Here is a 17,488-nt window from a genome sequence, read left to right as displayed (position 1 = left end):
GACTGGAAACCATTCATCACAGAGATAGTTTATTGCGAAAAAAGGAAGACGCACATTAAGGAATTAACATTCTGGGAAAAAAACTAGCATTTTGTCTCTGCCGCTGTTGCTAATAATCACATGGATTTTTAAACGATGGAGTCATCTCTTAGTGAACGAGTGGAGGTTTTACAATACTTTGTTTGTTCTAATGAGTGAGGCTTGTAAATTATCCCTCTTTTCTGAGGTGCCTGCTTCCTCTTTAGTTAGATACATGCGTGGCTGTAGTCACATAGTCTCCCGATACTGAAATTCACGTCGTATTTTCGTAGTCAACATCGCTTCCACAACTGTAAGGGTTTTGTGTATGAGGTAGTACTTTTCTCTCCTTGGTTTTTTCAAAATGATCACATTTCTAAGGGTTCACTTTCTTAAAAAGAAGAGCAGCCCCATGACCCTCTCACAACACCTCCAGACAACTTTGCTGGCGCTTGGGCCGCTGAGGACGTGCAGGAGGCCTTCGTTTCCCTTCTCTTAGATGCTATGATGAAAACAACTCTGAATTTCACAGTTTGTCATTATCCATTGTCAGTCATTGCTCTATAATTAGCCTGCTTTTGAGAGTTTGGGAATTGGGAATTGGTCCACCGTGTAGGGATGTGCAACAGAAATAACCTAAAATGTTTTAAAATTTCCTTTAAAAGTTTGTTTTTATAACCTGGGGGAAAAAACCCTCCATGAGCCTTGAGATTCCCCAGTGTATCTTCATCATCCAATAATTTCCACTTTTCAGCTCATAATTCCTTTGTTACATATCATAACAATTAAGAGTAATCCACCCAGTCAGTCATTTACATCTCCCCCGAAATATAATGTGAAGAGCCAAGAGCTCCCAATAGGACTTCCCATCAAGAGTGTGCATGTACAGTTTGTAAAGAAATAGCAATGCAGATGAAGAAGATATTGTGTGTGTATATATTCATGATGGAGGACTTCTCAGCCATAAAAAAGTGTGAAATAATGCCATTTGCAGCAACATGCATGGAGCTGAGATTATCATACTAAGTGAAGTAAGTCAAATATCATGATACCAGTTAAATATGGAATAAAGAAAATGACACAAATGAACTTACTTACAAAACAGAAAGAGACTCATAGACATAGAAATCAAACTTACAGTTACCAAAGGGGAAAGGGGGGAGGAATAAATTAGGAGTTTGGGATTAACAGATACACACTACTGTATATAAAACAGATAAACTACTGTAGAGCACAGGGAACTAAATTCAATATCTTGTAATAACCTATAATGAAAAAGAATATGAAAAATGATATATGTATAACTGAATTACTATGCTGTACACCAGAAACTAACACAGCATTTAAATCAGCTATACTTCAATTAAAAATATCAATATGGCCTCAAAGGTGATATTTTATGAAGCAAGATGCATATATATAAAAAATTATTTTCTCCCCAAACCCCCCAAAACAGTCTGTGCTTATTTTATTTTATTTCTTACAGTAGAGACCAGAAGGCTGGCTATTGAGAAGAGAATGTTTTAAAAACACAGGGGCTGTCACTTAGTGAAATAACTAGGGTTAGAAGGTTGGATAACCGTGGATAGACATTATCACCTGCTCGGTTTTCTCATTTGTGAAGTACAGAGGATGGACTGGTTTGCTTTTCCAAGACCTCTTTGAGCCCCAAAAGTCTGGGGCTATGTGATGTGGAATCGGGGGAAGTAAATCCCGAAGAAGAAAAGAGAAACAGAAGGAGAGAACAGAAAAAGAATATGGAAACAGAGGAATGACTTCTCCAGGTTCCTAAGAATTCTGAGGGCAGATACAGGAGTCTGGAAGTTTTTTAATATTAAAAGAAAGCAAATGTAGTGGAAATTGTACATTTACTTAGAGGTAGGCTACTCAGATTATCTAAAATATCAGATTTTTTTTTGTATGAGTAAAATCACCTGGAGTGGGAAAACTAGTTAATCTAGAAACTATAATTGCAAAATAACTAGTTTGATGGATGGATATATAAGTAAGAAGGTAGGTATGTAGGTGGGTGGGTGGGTGGGTGGATGGACGGAAGGATGGATGAATAGCCACAAGTTCCTCAAGCAAAGAAAGTGACAGTTTTGTATATCCTTATGTTCACTGATACAGGAAAACAAACCTTAACGTGTCTGCTCACTCATTCATCTTCTAAACACTTAGTGAAACCCCTGCTCTTCATCAGCCTTGACCCTTGAATAAATCACACTCAAGAGTGGGAAATCCTCTCATTCTTAGCCGTTCCTTGTGTCTGGAGCACTCTGATTCCCCACTCAACAACACCCGGAACCTCCATCCTCTCCCTCATCTCTTTCCCCTACTTAAGCCACCCTTTGGACTCAGTTGAGATATCAGTTCCTCAGAAAAAACCTTCCCCAACCACCTGTTAAATTTAAATGCCTCTAATTCTGCATCTTTCGATGTAGAACCATGGTGCTACAAATGTCCGTAATCCATCATGTTTCACACTATTAGAGTGAATTCCAGCCTTATCTGTATCCCTGCAATACCGTGTGCCCCAGGATAGCAGGCATTTCTCTTTCCATCACCTCTGCACCCCCCAAATTCTAGTACAGGGTGTAACTGATAGTGAACGCCCTATTAGTATTCTGGAGGAAGCTTTTTGTTGGCCATTTTTATTTTGTCTGTTCTGTTTAGCATTTCTGGTTTACGAGCTCCTTCAGCTCCAAGTCTGGGGTACATGCGGCAAAACAAAAATCCCAGAAACTCACTCCTGTGTCAGTCCCTGGGTCCTGAAATCCCGAGCCAGTCTGCCTTCTTCTCTTCACCTTTCAGAGTGTTCTTGTGTTTGTTCTGCAGCCATCCTTAGTGGGAAGACTAGGGAAAAGTGTATCTTCTCCATCTTCTCACAAGTGGAAGACTAGTCACTTTATGTGGACCGTTTATCTGCCACTCATAAACTGTCTAAATTGATGTTTTGTGCGTAGTTCAGTGAGCTGGCCCCCTAGAAAGCCGCAGTCCTGCTCTGCAATTATAAACTGTCCTTCTTCCCAAAAGGTAACCATTGTCCTTGAACTTCATATAAATTACGTAATATAATAGGTACTTTTTTTTGTCTGGCTTCTTTTTCTCTCCTTCTGTGACAGAATGCAAACGTCCAATAAACACATGACAAGGTGTTTTATTCATCATCAGTGAGTTGCAAATAAAGCCACAGTGATAAAATTTAAAATAAGACAGTAGCCATGCTGGAGAAAACAGCTGGAACCATAATTCCTGCTTATGCATTGGCACCAAAAGCCACATATGGGAATGTCCAAAGCAGTACTGTTCATGATGGAAACAACCTAACCATCAACAGATGATGAATTAAATAAATTATGACAGATTCACGCAACCTAATTCTATATGACAACGAAAGAGGATACGTTCAGTAACATGGCCTTCATCCATCTTAAATGATCTTTACATATTTTACTTTTAATCTTGTTTAAAAAAGTCAAACTGTTTCCTGAAATAGGTTAGAAAGAGGAAATATGCTACACACAATATGTTTTATGCAATTTAAAACACTCATACACACAGATTAACTCCACATATTTTCCAATATGCATACGTATCTGAAATATATATTTTAAAAACATGTTAGTGGGTGTCATTAAAGGAAGGGAATTTTGAGTGAGAATAGGGTTATACTGGGACAATTACCAAAACAAATTCAATGGGAAAGGAGAATGGTGACAATTCTAGGTCCCTTCAATACCCCCCAAGTAGCAATAATAAAATAAATAGCCCCGGGAAATATAAGCAGAGAAGTGTACTCATCTTAAGATGCCAAGAATGACTTTTCTTCTGCTCCTTTTGGAAAACTACCACTTTCCTTCCAATATTAATTTTTTTCCCCCTTTGGTGAACCTCCCCCTCGCTTCTCCATGGAGTTAGTTCTCTTTTCCCCCGGCTTCCCCGGCCCTCTCTTCATACACATGGTTACTCTTCGTCCCCAGCTCTGCCTTCCTTGTTAAGCTGGATTTTCCCTCTGGGTCAGGGAATATGCACTTACGTCTCTCTACTCCTGCAGCTCATGGAGTGCCTGGTGCACAGCAGGTCTTGGCATCTGTCGATAAATAAATCAGTGAATAAAATAAGGACTTCACTTATTTAGACATCTCTACCTCATTTTGTAATGATCTCAGATACCTTCAGATGCATAATAACTCCTTACCCCCATGTCCACACAAGAGGCAGAACCAACAAGACATGGTGATTCGCTAGATAAGTGGTGTTGAGGAAAAACAAATGGTAAAACAGAGCAGATCTTATTTAAAATCCGGGTGTGTATCTCATGGTCTACATGAGCAGCTCCCACTGCATTCTAAGGAACTCAGTGATCCCGCGCAGTACAGAGAGTCACCAGCCAGCCTGGGCTTCCTCAGTGTCCTTGGACATGGTGTGGTAGACTTGGGCATTTCAGCAGCCTGTATTTCAAGGAGGAAACGGGACTGAGATGCAGGCAACCACCCCGTCCAAAGGCCTGTTAAATAACCACTCCATCGATGCCATCTCCCACCATACCCTGCATCTGGTGAGTTATCATGATTAACTAAGGAGACAAAATCCTCATCTTTCTGGCCAACTCTGCAAGAATTAAAGACAGATCTGTTTCCTAGGTCTAGGCACTGTGGCTAAGATTGCCTTGGCTATGGAGGGAAGAAACGGGCATTTAAGGCTTAAAGCCTGAGTCATCTTTTCCAGGCCAATTGTCAAGTGCCTGACGGATGGCTTGTGGCTGCCAAATGAGTTAATGGAGGAACACAGAGGGTTCCAGAAGGCAGAAGGACCGAGCAGTAACATAATCCCTCCCTGGAAAACATTGTAAAGAGAATTTTTGAGATTCACTGGCCCCCTCAGCATGACTCTGTAAGCTTTTAGAGCATAGTTCAAAATAAGTGCTAAGCTTTACGGATAAAGAGCAGGAGCTATTATGCGTGTTTGCTGGAGTTCCCGTTCTGTGTTTTGAATGTCAGTCTTCAAGGGGTGACATTTAAGATGCATCGTGATTAACAGCACAAATGGAATATTCATAATCCTTTAGAGGTTGTCCATGTGCAAGTTACACATATATTTGAATTGTAGGGCCCCGTCTACCAAATGGGTTCCTGCTTCCGAGGGAACCAGGGCTGTGTGTCTGGTTTCCTGGCAGGAGGATTCTCTCTGTGTCTCTCAGAACTCTCTGAACGCTGACGTTTCTTACCCTGCGGCCCATTTCATCTTCCAGAAATCCTTGAGATGCTTTGTTTCTTCCTTCTGTTACTAACCAGTGCTGTTCCCCCCCTGGCTAACTGAGATCCAACTTTCCCCAGGAGCCATTTGTAAAAGCACCTAAAACTATTATTGAGGGAATTTCTCCAGCCTTTCCCTTTTTTGAGCATGGTGTCCGTGATCAGTAAATGTCACTCTCAAAGAAAAGAAACTGCTTTTCTCAGACCCAAACCGGAACACCCCTACACAAACACCCTTCCATGTCTGTATTGATACTGTACATTCCAGAAAAAGTGTAGGCCACCTTTCAGATTCCACTGGAACCTTCCAGAACATCCCTTCCACTTGGTGGGCACCATCCTTCCCCTCCCTGTGCCCTCAAACCCGGCGTGCAGGCCTCTCATACAGCAGTGATCACACTGAGACCGCTGATCTACATGTCGGGAGCCTGAGGTTCAGAGTCTGAAGATGTGGCCAGAATCCCTACTGCGCACTCACCGTGTCCTGTTAGGGAGGTCATAACGCCTCTCAGGCTTCCTCTGACCTCATCTATAGAATGGGGCTAATAGAACTTAACGTTTCCAAGTTGATATGTAAGAATAAGAGAGAGTGAGTTTTTAATTGCTCTCTAATAGTCCTTAGCAAAAAGCATAAATGATCCTTCATGAATAAATCATGGGGCATTATACAGTGGAATATACACTCATTAAAACGGATAATGTACACATATATTCATGGATGCAGAACGATCTCTATGGCATATTACTGAAGGGAAAGGAAGTTACAGAAACATTTCATGCCCTGAGATCATTTTTATGTAAATATATATAAATCTAGAACATACCCATATATGTAGGTGCTTCTAGAAGGAGGCTTACAAAAACTCTAATAGTTATTTCTGGAAGGTGGTGGAATTTTGGAAGGTTTTTACTTTTCTTCCATATTCTTTTTGAATAGTGCCTGAATAATGATAAAGCTCTTATTTTGGAAATGAGTCTTTAGCAATACTATGCATAATATCACGATAAGTTTGAAGACTTGGAGAAGAAATGTGTGCTGCTGGCAGGTTGGTCATAGGTTCCAAAGCTGAATAAAGCAAAGACCGTTGGGGTTGGTGGGCATGTAAGCAGACACGGGTTCATTGTACCACGTATTAGTTGACTTTGGACAAGTATTTAACGTAGGTGAGCTTCCATTTTCCCCTCTAATAAAAACAAAACAGATTTTTATTTGATCTACAAGTTCCTCTCCAGCACTGACATTTGATCTTTCATTCATTTAACACACATTCACTGAGCACCTATTGTACGCGCACCTAAATATCAGAGATACGTGATGAAGAAGAGAGACCAGGCCCTTGGCCTCATGGAGCTTACATTCTAAAGGACACCGAGCAAGAAGGGAAAGAAGCAGGATGTTTCAGCCGTTGGACGCCGAGGTCTGCTGGCCATGGGGAATAATGGGGTGGGGGGTGGATTCTCAGCTGCAGGGCACAGCGGCAAGGGTCAGAGCTGGGAGGGGGAACAGACCAGGCGTTTCTGAAGAGCAGAAAGGCCAGGGTGAGCTGAACCCTGTGCCTCTTAAAACTGTGACCCTGAATGCATGGAAGAGAATACGTAAAGGGAAATGCTAATGACCAGCCAAGAAGAAACTTTAGGTATTTCCTGCCTGTGACCTCCTCAGATAGGAGATGTTAATAATTTCAGAAATGTAGAAAAGATCCGCTTTTGATAACTGTGTGTGCATCTGGCTGTAATGAACAGAAAAACACAGCTCACACAGGGCTTCTTAGCCCTTCGGGACTCGAGGAAACCAAAGCTGAGATCAAATCAATTGTGTAAGTTCTCACTGCTTTTGAGTGGAAGAGCTGGAATATTTGGAGTTTAAGTTCATGGCCCTTCCACTAAACGGAGAATCAAGATTCACGTCATCCTCCGTCTCACAGGGGCTACAACCAGCTAGAAGCAGCCCATGTCTGCTCTGTTCAGAGAGAAGAGGCAGCCCTTAACCAGAAAGCAGCTGCAAGACACGTGGACCTCGTGCCCTCTTCCAGGCGTCTCCAGTGGAGACGATTCCGGTGCAGCCAACGGTGCCGTTCAGATATTACCTCAGTATTCGTGTTGCTCTTGTTCTTATTAATTGGTCCTTAGAAAAGACAAGGTGGTAAGGATGTAAGCTGGATCATACTCACCCTGACGAGTCTCCAAATTTAAAGACGGGCCGTGGTGCTGAGGAGAGACCCGTCCTGAGTTGCTGTGAGGACTGCAGGTTGGCACGAACAGTTGCTCAGAGTAGGGGCTGTTGTGTTGTTGTTGTTGTTGTGTTGTTGGCTGTAAGACTTGGGGCAAAGCACTGGATTTCTCTGGGCTTGAAGGCAGTTGCATCGGGGCAGCCAGAGGGTGACAATGAATGCAGGACTCCCGGCCCTTCCTTACAGGCTGAACGCCTCATTTGTCTTGGCCCCTTGGCTTCTCCTTCAAAGCGTAGATGTGGTTCTTACTAACTGATGGTAAAAGAATGGAGCGGGCAGGCCTTCATTCTGTGAAGACTCTCCCTGCGTTTTCCATCATGCCTCTGCCTCTCAGGCTGCATCTCTCCTTCCCTTGAAGACTGGCTACTTCTTCACCAAATCCGGGTTCTGCTGTTGTTTGGGGGCCAGCAGAGCAGAGCCAAAACTCGACCCCGGAGCGGGATACATCTGAGTTCAAATTCTGACCCCATGCTCACGGTGGAATCTAGGATAACTATCTTGATCGTGTTAAGGTTTTGTAGAGATTAAATGAAATACCATATAGAAAAATGTCTATAGCGTAGGAGAAACCCAAGACATGTTAGCCATTATTATTATCAAGGGCCCAATTGCCAAACCCTATGCCCTTCTCATATGTCTCATTATCCATGATGACTCTGATGCATCAGACAGTGAAGGAGAGCCACTCCATCACTGAGACCCCCTCTCCTTTCTCCTTGTCGGTTCTCCACCCCTGGACAGTCTGACCATCCCCCCTTTTTCCTTCCTTTGCTGTTCTCTTTTGTACCCTTCATAAGCACGGCTGTTCTAGTTAAAGTAGTCTTGATAGGCTCTTTTTACCAAGTGGCTCTACAAGAAGCCAAAGTCCACAGAATGAAGGTCCAGTCTCTTTATCCAAACTTGGGGCAGAGCAACAGGGGAAAGTTGAAAGCATTATCCACGCTTCTGCTTGGCAGTGTGACTGTTAAAGGCAGTCACATGCCATCAGGAGGAGGGCTTTGCTGTCTTTACAAATTAACAAGTAAGTAAATGAACCCAGAGTGGGAGCTTCCAGTTCAAGTATGAAGATAAATTTCTGCATGCCTCCCACTTCTGCTGGGTAGATATTTAACCAGTAACCAGAGTGAAATGGACCATGAAGGGAAGCTACAAAAGTCACAGGGTCCTGCTGCTGGCTCGAGACTTAGGATAATTCTCTGGAACTTGAATTTCCCAACCTCCAGTGGAAAAGAGGTCATCCTGACAGCTATGGCTGAAATGTCACTGCAGCTTCTAAAGCAGGACTTCCAGTCTTCTGTGAGGTCTCACCCCATTTCATCCTGAAGGGGTATCTCCCACAGGACCGTGAAAATGTACACTCCTGCTCAGGGATATCAGTGCTTTATCAGGTGTCCTCTGGGAGTTACTCTGCTGGTCTACCATCCACTAACCTCCAGTTCATGGAGCCCGTCAGTCCTCTGCAGCGTCCTCTGGGCATCCCTTTCAGTACATCAGTGTCCCCTCAGTACCAGCTCAAGGCTGGCTTTCATGACCACTTGGGAGGACTCTCATCACGCCAGGACCTGGAATTAAATAAGCATGATCGTCTGGGTCCCACCGCAGCAGTGTCTGTGACTCCAGCCTCAAGGCATCCTACACAGAGACAGCGCCCCCCATTTCTGCTAGCAGCGCACAGACTCAGACAAAGCGCCTCTGTTCCCTGAGAGGATCTGTGGACCTAACGACCTTTGTGCAGACCCCTGACCCCACAAACCGTTGAACCCCACATTCTCAGACGGTATGACTCTCAGTTTAAGATCCTCTCTTAAACCAACACAGACAGAATCTTCAACATCAAGAAGCTTATTTGATTTTAAATTCCAGCATTTTCTAGAAGCATCCAGGGTCTTTCTCCATTCAGTGTGCTCAGGACAATTGGAGTAATGAGCGCCTAGGCCATCTTAGAGCTCAGGGGGCTGCAGGAGCAGTCTCCTCTCACCACAAGCTGCGGGCTGAGGAACGGGATGAACTCGGCGCAGTCCTGGCCGAGTGGAGCTCAGAGCCCTGCGGGAGGACAGAGTACTTTGTCACTGATCACTCAGGGAAGGTTGCCATTGTTTCAGAGTCCAGATTCGTTCTGCTGGCCACACGACAGGCCCAAATAAGACTTTGGCTTCATTGGTTTTCTCTCTTGTTATTCTGTTTTTAATTCAGTTGACTTCTGCTCTTTTTTTTTTTATTGATTTATAATCATTTTACAATGTTGTGTCAAATTGTAGAGCTCAATTTTTCAGTTATACATGAACATACATATATTCATTGTCACATATTTTTCTCTGTGAGCTACCATAAGATCTTGTGTATATTTCCCTGTGCTATACAGTATAATCTTGTTTATCTGTTCTATAATTTTGAAATCCCATCTATCCCTTCCCACCCTCCACCCCCTTGGCAACCACAAGTTTGTATTCTATGTCTGAGTCTATTTCTGTTTTGTATTTATGCTTTATTTTTTTGTTTTTTAGATTCCACATATGAGCAATCTCATACGGTATTTTTCTTTCTCTTTCTGGCTTACTTCACTTAGAATGACATTCTCCAGCAACATCCATGTTGCTGCAAATGGCGTTATGTTGCCGGTTTTTATGGCTGAATAGTATTCCATTGTATAAATATACCACCTCTTCTTTATCCAGTCACCTGTTGATGGACATTTAGGCTGTTTCCATGTCTTGGCTATTGTAAATAGTGCTGCTATGAACATTGGGGTGCAGGTGTCATCCTGAAGTAGATTTCCTTCTGGATCCAAGCCCAGGAGTGGGATTCCTGGGTCATATGGTAAGTCTATTCCTAGTCTTTTGAGGAGTCTCCACACTGTTTTCCACAGTGGCTGCACCAAACTGCATTCCCACCAGCAGTGTAGGAGGGTTCCCCTTTCTCCACAGCCTCTCCAGCATTTGTCATTTGTGGATTTTTGAATGATGGCCATTCTGACTGGTGTGAGGTGATACCTCACTGTACTTTTGATTTGCATTCTCTGATAATTAATGATATTGAGCATTTTTTCATGTGCTTATTGATCATTTGTATGTCTTCCTTGGAGAATTGCTTGTTCAGGTCTTTTGCCCATCTTTGGATTGGGTTGTTTGGTTGTTTCTTATTAAGTCGTATGAGCTACTTATATATTCTGGAGATCAAGCCTTTGTCGGTTTCATTTGCAAAGATTTCCTCCCAATTAAAAGAACAAGAGAAATCCCCTGAAAGAATGATCAATGAAATAGACATCCATAGCCTACTAGATCAAGATTTCAAAAAAGGAGTGCTTAAAGTATTGAAGGAACTAAAAGAGATAGTGTTTAGAGATATAAAATATATCAAAAATGAAATCGAAGCTATAAAGAAGAACCAAGTAGAATTGGTTAGCTCATTGGCTGAGATGAGAACAGATCTAAAGACTGTGCAAAGCAGAGGAGATGATGCAGAGGAACGAATTAGTGACCTAGAAGACAGGGCTTCTGCTCTTAACTGCAGTGTTCCCTGCCTTCCCCTTTTGCTTTTCTTTTTCTAGTTCCTTAAGGTAGAAATTTAGGTTGTTGATTTGAGGTCTTCTTATATAACTTCTACCAGATGAGAGGTTCCTGTCTTTTTTTTTTTTTTCCAATTGTTTTGCTGAATCAGACTCATAATTCGGTGAAATACACATGTTAAGGGGTAACTGTGTATCCCAGAAAAATAAAAGGCACCCCATAGGCAAGGGATTGATTGAAGAAGCCACCTGGGGGAAGCCCTAGCATTATTAGTCCCAGGCTAGAAGAAGTCTCAAGCCTTCCCAGTACTGCAGCCACACTATTTGGAAATGGCTTTGCAGAGATGGAAGATGCGAGTACTGCATCAGTTATTCTCCCTAGAAAACACATGGCAATAAACACTGGTCCTCCTGGAACTTGGTCCAATACACCAAAGAGAATTATAATTCCTCCTGAGACAAACATTCCTGCTACAAACATAAATTTTGCTCCAATATGTACAAGATATTTTCCAAATACCAGAGATACCAGCAAGTCAAACAAAGCATAACTTCCAAAGATCATACCAATTACTGTATTGTTTGACTCCTTTCTTTTCAGCCTCCTTGGGGAAAAAAGAGTCCAAGGTTAGAACAGCACATCATGGAACCCAAGTTAATGGAAGCTGCTGACGTTAGGACAAAAATTGGTTCTCTTGAAAGCCGCCTGGGTGTTTCCCTTGCACTTCCTGGAGGGCCATTACCCCTTAATGTGCAAGACTAAGGCAGGTCCTGAGAGCATGTAGCATCATGCTGTGATTAAGTTTCCAAAACCCAGAAGCCACTTCCTTAGATGTGGCATTTTATCACCACGTAGGCCCCATGGTGGTGAAGAAATGGCTTAGGATCATGCCAAACCAAGGCGTACGAGTCCCACATATCCAGCTGGTAAAGTAAAATTCTCTAAAACAAAGAAGGACAGGTTAGGACCAAGGAAGCCAAAACATGAGCTGAGTGAGGTGATGGTGAAGGATATAGGGTAACCTTGGGTAAAGTGATGGGTTTCCAGAATAAGTGTTTCCCTGTTGATTAACACTTTAAAAGCAACTTCTACCAGTGGAGAAGGGTTCATTCCAAGTGTATCATCTAATTTTTTGCAATTTTCTTACATTTACCATTCTAGCATTTTCAGGGGCCTCAGGATCTGCTATAGACAGATGATAAATCCTTTCCAAAAATTTAGAGAGGTCTTCACTTAGTTTTGCTGAATTTCTTTAATTTTGTTAAACCCAGTCTGCTGGCTGTTTGCATTTAGGCCCCCCATGGGATAATGGAGCAGGGGAAATTGTCCTGTGCTGGGAGTGGTTCCTGGTCCAGACTGGGTGCCCTGTCAGGTCTTAGATGACAATACCAGACCAGGCCCCTGTGCCCCAGGAACTAACACAGGATTTTCTAATTGATCCCTATAAGGGGAGGGAGCCAGTCCGACCACTTCCTGAGCTCCAGTGTCGGGAATTGGGGCTGACTGTTCAGGAACGGAAGGCAGTGGAGGGGGTGGATACTTTGGACAGCGAGCTCAGCCGAAAGAGTTAAGGTTTGAAGCAACATATCCTGTCATTCCTTTCCTTTTCTTACTTTCCCTAATGTAATAGCACAAATGCTTGCACATAGGAGAGTTTATCATTCTTCCCTCTTTTTCAAAGAATGTCTATAATTGCAGAGTTGTATAGAGCCGTTCAAAGGCCACCATTCCTCAGCGTTTTATTGTAAAATCATAAATAGCAACTGATCCTCTCTAATCATTTTTGCCGTGGCATCAACCGGCCGGGCTGAATTCTGGGCTGGGGCTTTTGGTGATTTTAGGAACCAGGTGGAACCTTTATATTCTTCCTGGGAACGTCCCTCTCTCAGACAAGAACAGACAGGTTTTGTTTTGTTTTGTTTTGTTTTTTGTTTTTTCTGTTCCTTTCCTCCATTTGACATCAGTAAAATTTTAAGTATCATAAAACTGACTTGGCTGTAAATGGAGAAATAGTACCAGAACAAAATGAAGCAAAAAACCCAAAGGACAAATAGAAAACTCTGAATAAATGCTCAAGTCTGGTCTTGGAGTTTTGCATATACCAGTGACACAGGAGACCACAAATGGTCTAATTAACATGGCAAGAGTGGCAGTATATGGGGATTAACCTGCATAAACCCCTTGTAGGGATCCGGGCAGGTACTATGGCCACACATTGTTCCTCTTCCTCTTAGGCATGGGTTTTTAGTTATTCTCAGACCACTTATCCAAAATGCACCACAGAGGACTTTCTTTAGAGATAGTTGAAATATTCCGCATTTTTTAAAGACAGAAATACAAGACAAACAATATACAAGCAATGCACACAAATGCTAGCATCCAAAGAAAGCAATGAACTGGTTCACAAATCAGGTAAAAGTCCAGCAACTATTTCGTCTCTCCAGCAGGGTACCCCACTCAAATACAAAATGAACTGGTTTATTCCAGAGAAAAAAGCCCCAAACATAGAGGTAAAAAGTTTCCAGCTGTACACACCAGAGCGGCTTACCCTACCTACTGTATGGAGCCTGTCAGCTCCCAGATGTCAATTTCTTGCTCCAACTTCCAAGCACTGGGGCGGCTGGTGCCGTTTTGGAGCATTTTGAAGGGAAGATCCTCAGGACAAGTGGTCCTGGCAGCTGCTTGGGCCTTACCCCAAAATTCCCAAGCCAGGGCTGCCTGGCCATGAGCAGCAGGGCCCCCGGCTGGCTTCCTCAAAATTTGTTACCGAGTCCAAACTCATTCCACTCACTGCACATCAGGCCGATAAATCTGGAAATGAGGTGTTGGGGCAAGGAATTACGACTTTATTTGGAAAGCCAGTAGACCAAGAAAGTAGGGGACTCATTTCCTGGAGAACCATCTTACCCAAGTCAGAATTCAGGCTTGTTTTATACTGAGAAGGGTAGGACGGTATGGTTGATTGGTGCAGACTTCTTGGTGTCAGAATCCTTTGTCCTTGCAGCTGTTCACGTAGGTTATGATGTTCATCTAAACTTCCAACAAGACAAACCTTATTCTCTGTTCGGCAACTACTTATCTCTATATGGAAAAGTGTTAGACCCTTAAAGATCAGAGCCTTGAGAGTGGGTTACCCTGTATATTTCAGGCTATTGGCAACATTCTTTTACAAAACGTGCAGAACCAACATGACTAAGCACAGGAGATAGAGCACAGGGTTAAAGCCAAAGGAACAGATCTAATATGGAGTCAGATTTGTTCTTCCCTATTAACCATGAGAACACAGCATTGGTTTGGAAATCTAAATTAGACTAAAGGAGTCAGGGAAGATTTCAGGAGTAATAAGTGTTTGGGGATGTGTTTTGAAGAAGAAAAGAAGTTAGCTAAATAACAAAGAATGAAATAGAAAGGGAATTTATGTGAAAGAAACACATGACTAAAGGCTTGATTTGTTTTGGCAACCACAGGTAATTCCACAATTTCCTAGGGAAGGTAGCTATGATTTATCAGATGAAGGATTTCTGTTACTAGGATGGGAGTGGAGTGAGGAGGAAGGATATACTAGCTCATTTAACATGTCTCTCGAGGGGACAACACTTAAACTTATGCTATTGGAGTTTATATCTGCAAATCCCAGACTCGGAATTTATCCCTCCCCCGCTGCTTCCCCCCTGGTAACCATAAGTTTGTTTTCTATGTCTATGAATCTGTTTGTTTTGTAAATAAGTTCATTTGTGCCATGTTCCTTAGATTCCACATGCAAGTGATATCATATGATATCTGTCTTTCTCTGTGACTTAATTCTTAGTATGATAATCTCTAGGTCCATCCATGTTGCCACAAATGGCATTATTTCATTCTTTTTAATGGCTGAGTAATATCCCAATGTTTACATATATCACATCTTCTTTATCCAATCCTCTGTCTTAAACATTTAGGTTGGTTCCATGTCTCAGCTATTGTGAATAGTGCTATAAAAAAAAACCCAAAGGGAAAAAAAAAACTTATGCTATTGGAGAATGACTAGTGTTAATCGAAGCTAAGCATTTACTAAAATGGAAGATGACATCTTCTAGCTGCTCTTCAATTCTTAAAATCCAAAGATGAAGAGTGCCTTATTGTAAGCCCCAGTATGCTTGCCCACTAAAACTGGAATTATCCATGGACCCTGGGGGGCTTTCCTTTACTTCCTTAGAAAACCTCCCTGTGGCCCCACACTAGTTCAGGCTGCATTTGTACACGCTCATTATCCTGTGCTTTTCCTTATCACAGTTCATGGAAAATGTGTGTGTGTGTGTGTGTGTGTAGACTTGAGGCTCCACAGTCCAAAAAAGCATGGATTTTGAAGCCAAAATGAGTTCAAATCCAAGTTCCACCATTTACAGATTAGTGACTTAGAGCAAATTACTTAGCCTCCCTAAAACCCCAGTTTTCTCATCTATGAAATGGGAGAGATACTACCCAGCCCAATCGGATGGCCCTAAGGATTAAATAAAGTAAAAAACGTGAAGGGCTTAACCCTGAAATGCACAACAAAACTAGGGCACATCCCCTCTGCAGGATCTCTTTGCCTTATTCCAAAACTGAACAGAGGAAAGAGGAGCGTGCTCAAGCCGGGGAACCCCATCCCGGCTTCCTCCGTCACTGAGCCCTATAAATAACTTAGCTAAGTCACCAGCTCCCTTTGAGTCGCTGTTTCTCAGAGTGTAGAAGAAGGGAGTTCCTGCAGGTGGTCCCTCCTGGCTGGATCAGCCATTCGGGGTTTGGTCTGAATTTTCCCTCTCCTTCCTAAAGCATCCCCTGTCTCCACCCTACTGTGCGCGTCCTGCCTCCCCGCAGGGCCTCCTGAGGACGCGGCCCCCTCCTGCCCAGCTGCTCCCTCGGGGGCTGCGAAGCCCCGCCCCGGAGCTGCCTCCCCCCACCCCCTTCTCCGGCGGGTGGACCATCCCGAGCCCGCGAGCCCGCTGCCGAGTGGCTGTCACAACTGTGCGGCCTTAGGAGAGGTGGCCGCGGGCGTGGCAGCGCGGGGCGGGCGCTCCCTCCCCTGGCCCGCGGGGGTTGCGGGGGAGGTGGGCAGGGCCCGGGTCGGGGCGAAGCCGGAGGAGGGCGCCTCGGCGCCTGGTCGAGGATGGGAGTCCCCGGCATCCGGAGCTGAGCCAGCCGGCGCTGCGGGGAGGGCGCGCCGAGGAAGGCGAGCCTCGCTGTTCCTCCGGGAGCCTAACACCGTTCCCGCGCCGCCACGATGATCCCTCCGAGCGGCGCCCGTGAGGATGGCGTGGACGGGCTGCCCAAGGAGGCGGCGAGCGCCGAGCAGCCGCCCTCTCCTGCATCCACCAGCAGCCAGGAATCCAAGGTACCGCGCACACTTGCCCCAAGAAAACACAAACTGTCTCCTCTCCTCTCTGTCCACCTTTGTTTCCTCCGAACTGACGCTGGCACCGGAGGCTGAGACGTGTCCCTAGTTCCACCAGGTCTTAAGGACTGTATCTACCTTGAGACTTGGTCCGGCTCCTGATGCTGGACCACATCCCTTCCTGCCCACACAGCCCCAGGGCTTTGCGTTGGGCATCTCTGAGCGAGCACCCGCAGTTCACGTCGCCTCGGGTTCAGATCGCTTTCTTGGGTGGTGATGGCGTGATTGTTCTGTGGTTTGAACCTGTGTGTGTCCAAAGCGCATGTAGATACTAGGCAGCTTCTGAAAGCCGAGGGACAAACAGCCAGGGATACTTCTCCAGAAAAGCTGGGGCCCTTGTGGACCAGCAAAGTGTTGTCTGTATCCCAAGGGCCTGAGACCCTTTGCTTAATAGCTCATCCCTAACTTCAGATAGCACTCATTACAGGGGAAAAAAAAAAAAAGATTAGGCAAAGGGCAATACTGCATTTACCGGAAAGTTGATGTTCTTCTTGTGGAAGTTAATACTTGAACTTACACTTGCATTTATGAGAGTTAAAGTAACATACACAAAACCAACCCCGCAGTACTTCTGTCAGTTACGCTTCCTCTGAAACTCTCCTGGGTGCCAGGCACATGTTTGGAAATCTTGGAAAAGAATCAAGTAAAATGCAGCTGCTAGCAGTGCAATGCCAAATGGCATGTGAGCTGGGAGTGAAAACCCTAAGATGGAGTTTGCAGTTATATGGATTTTTTTTTTTACGTGCAGGACTCCTGGCTCTTTATCCAGATTTCCTTTTGAGTTCCTTGGGCGTCTTTGAAATGTGGGGCAGTCCTTAAGTAGGAATGGAGGAAAGGACAGTGTCAGTTAGGAGAGCAGGTCAGAGGTGGCACAGACAGCTGCCATCCTTGTCTCCCTTCTCACACATCCCTGGGAGCCGCTGACACACCAGCAGGTTCAAAATCATAGCTTAGTTGCTCTCAGTTTAAGTGACGCTGCTCTCTGTGTGTACCCCAGCTTCCGGGAGTTAACCATCAAGGGATGGTAACCCAAGAGAGAGCTTTGCATTATGTTTATTTTAT

At 44.0% G+C, this 17,488-nt stretch overlaps 1 protein-coding gene across 3 annotated transcripts in view; it reads left to right on the top strand.

Moving 5' to 3' along the window:
- Nucleotides 1-17,488, top strand: part of STAC (SH3 and cysteine rich domain) — a 204,049-nt gene that overhangs the window by 89,307 nt on the left and 97,254 nt on the right. Inside the window, exon 1 of one of the 3 annotated variants that reach the window (XM_010982044.3) lies at nt 16,079-16,366. The exons of 1 other annotated variant lie outside the window; for it this stretch is intronic. In XM_010982044.3, the coding sequence (XP_010980346.1) occupies nt 16,256-16,366 (111 nt within the window). In that variant the 5' untranslated portion in view covers nt 16,079-16,255. Of the gene's footprint in view, nt 1-16,078; nt 16,367-17,488 lie in introns of those variants that run through there. One more of the 3 variants, XM_010982042.3, reaches the window with a different exon arrangement.

The sequence above is a fragment of the Camelus dromedarius genome, chromosome 17 (assembly GCF_036321535.1).
Source record: "Camelus dromedarius isolate mCamDro1 chromosome 17, mCamDro1.pat, whole genome shotgun sequence".
In the NCBI taxonomy this organism is placed as follows: domain Eukaryota; kingdom Metazoa; phylum Chordata; class Mammalia; order Artiodactyla; family Camelidae; genus Camelus; species Camelus dromedarius.
Note: the sequence above shows the minus strand (reverse complement) of the source record. Positions and strands in the feature narration are given on the sequence as shown.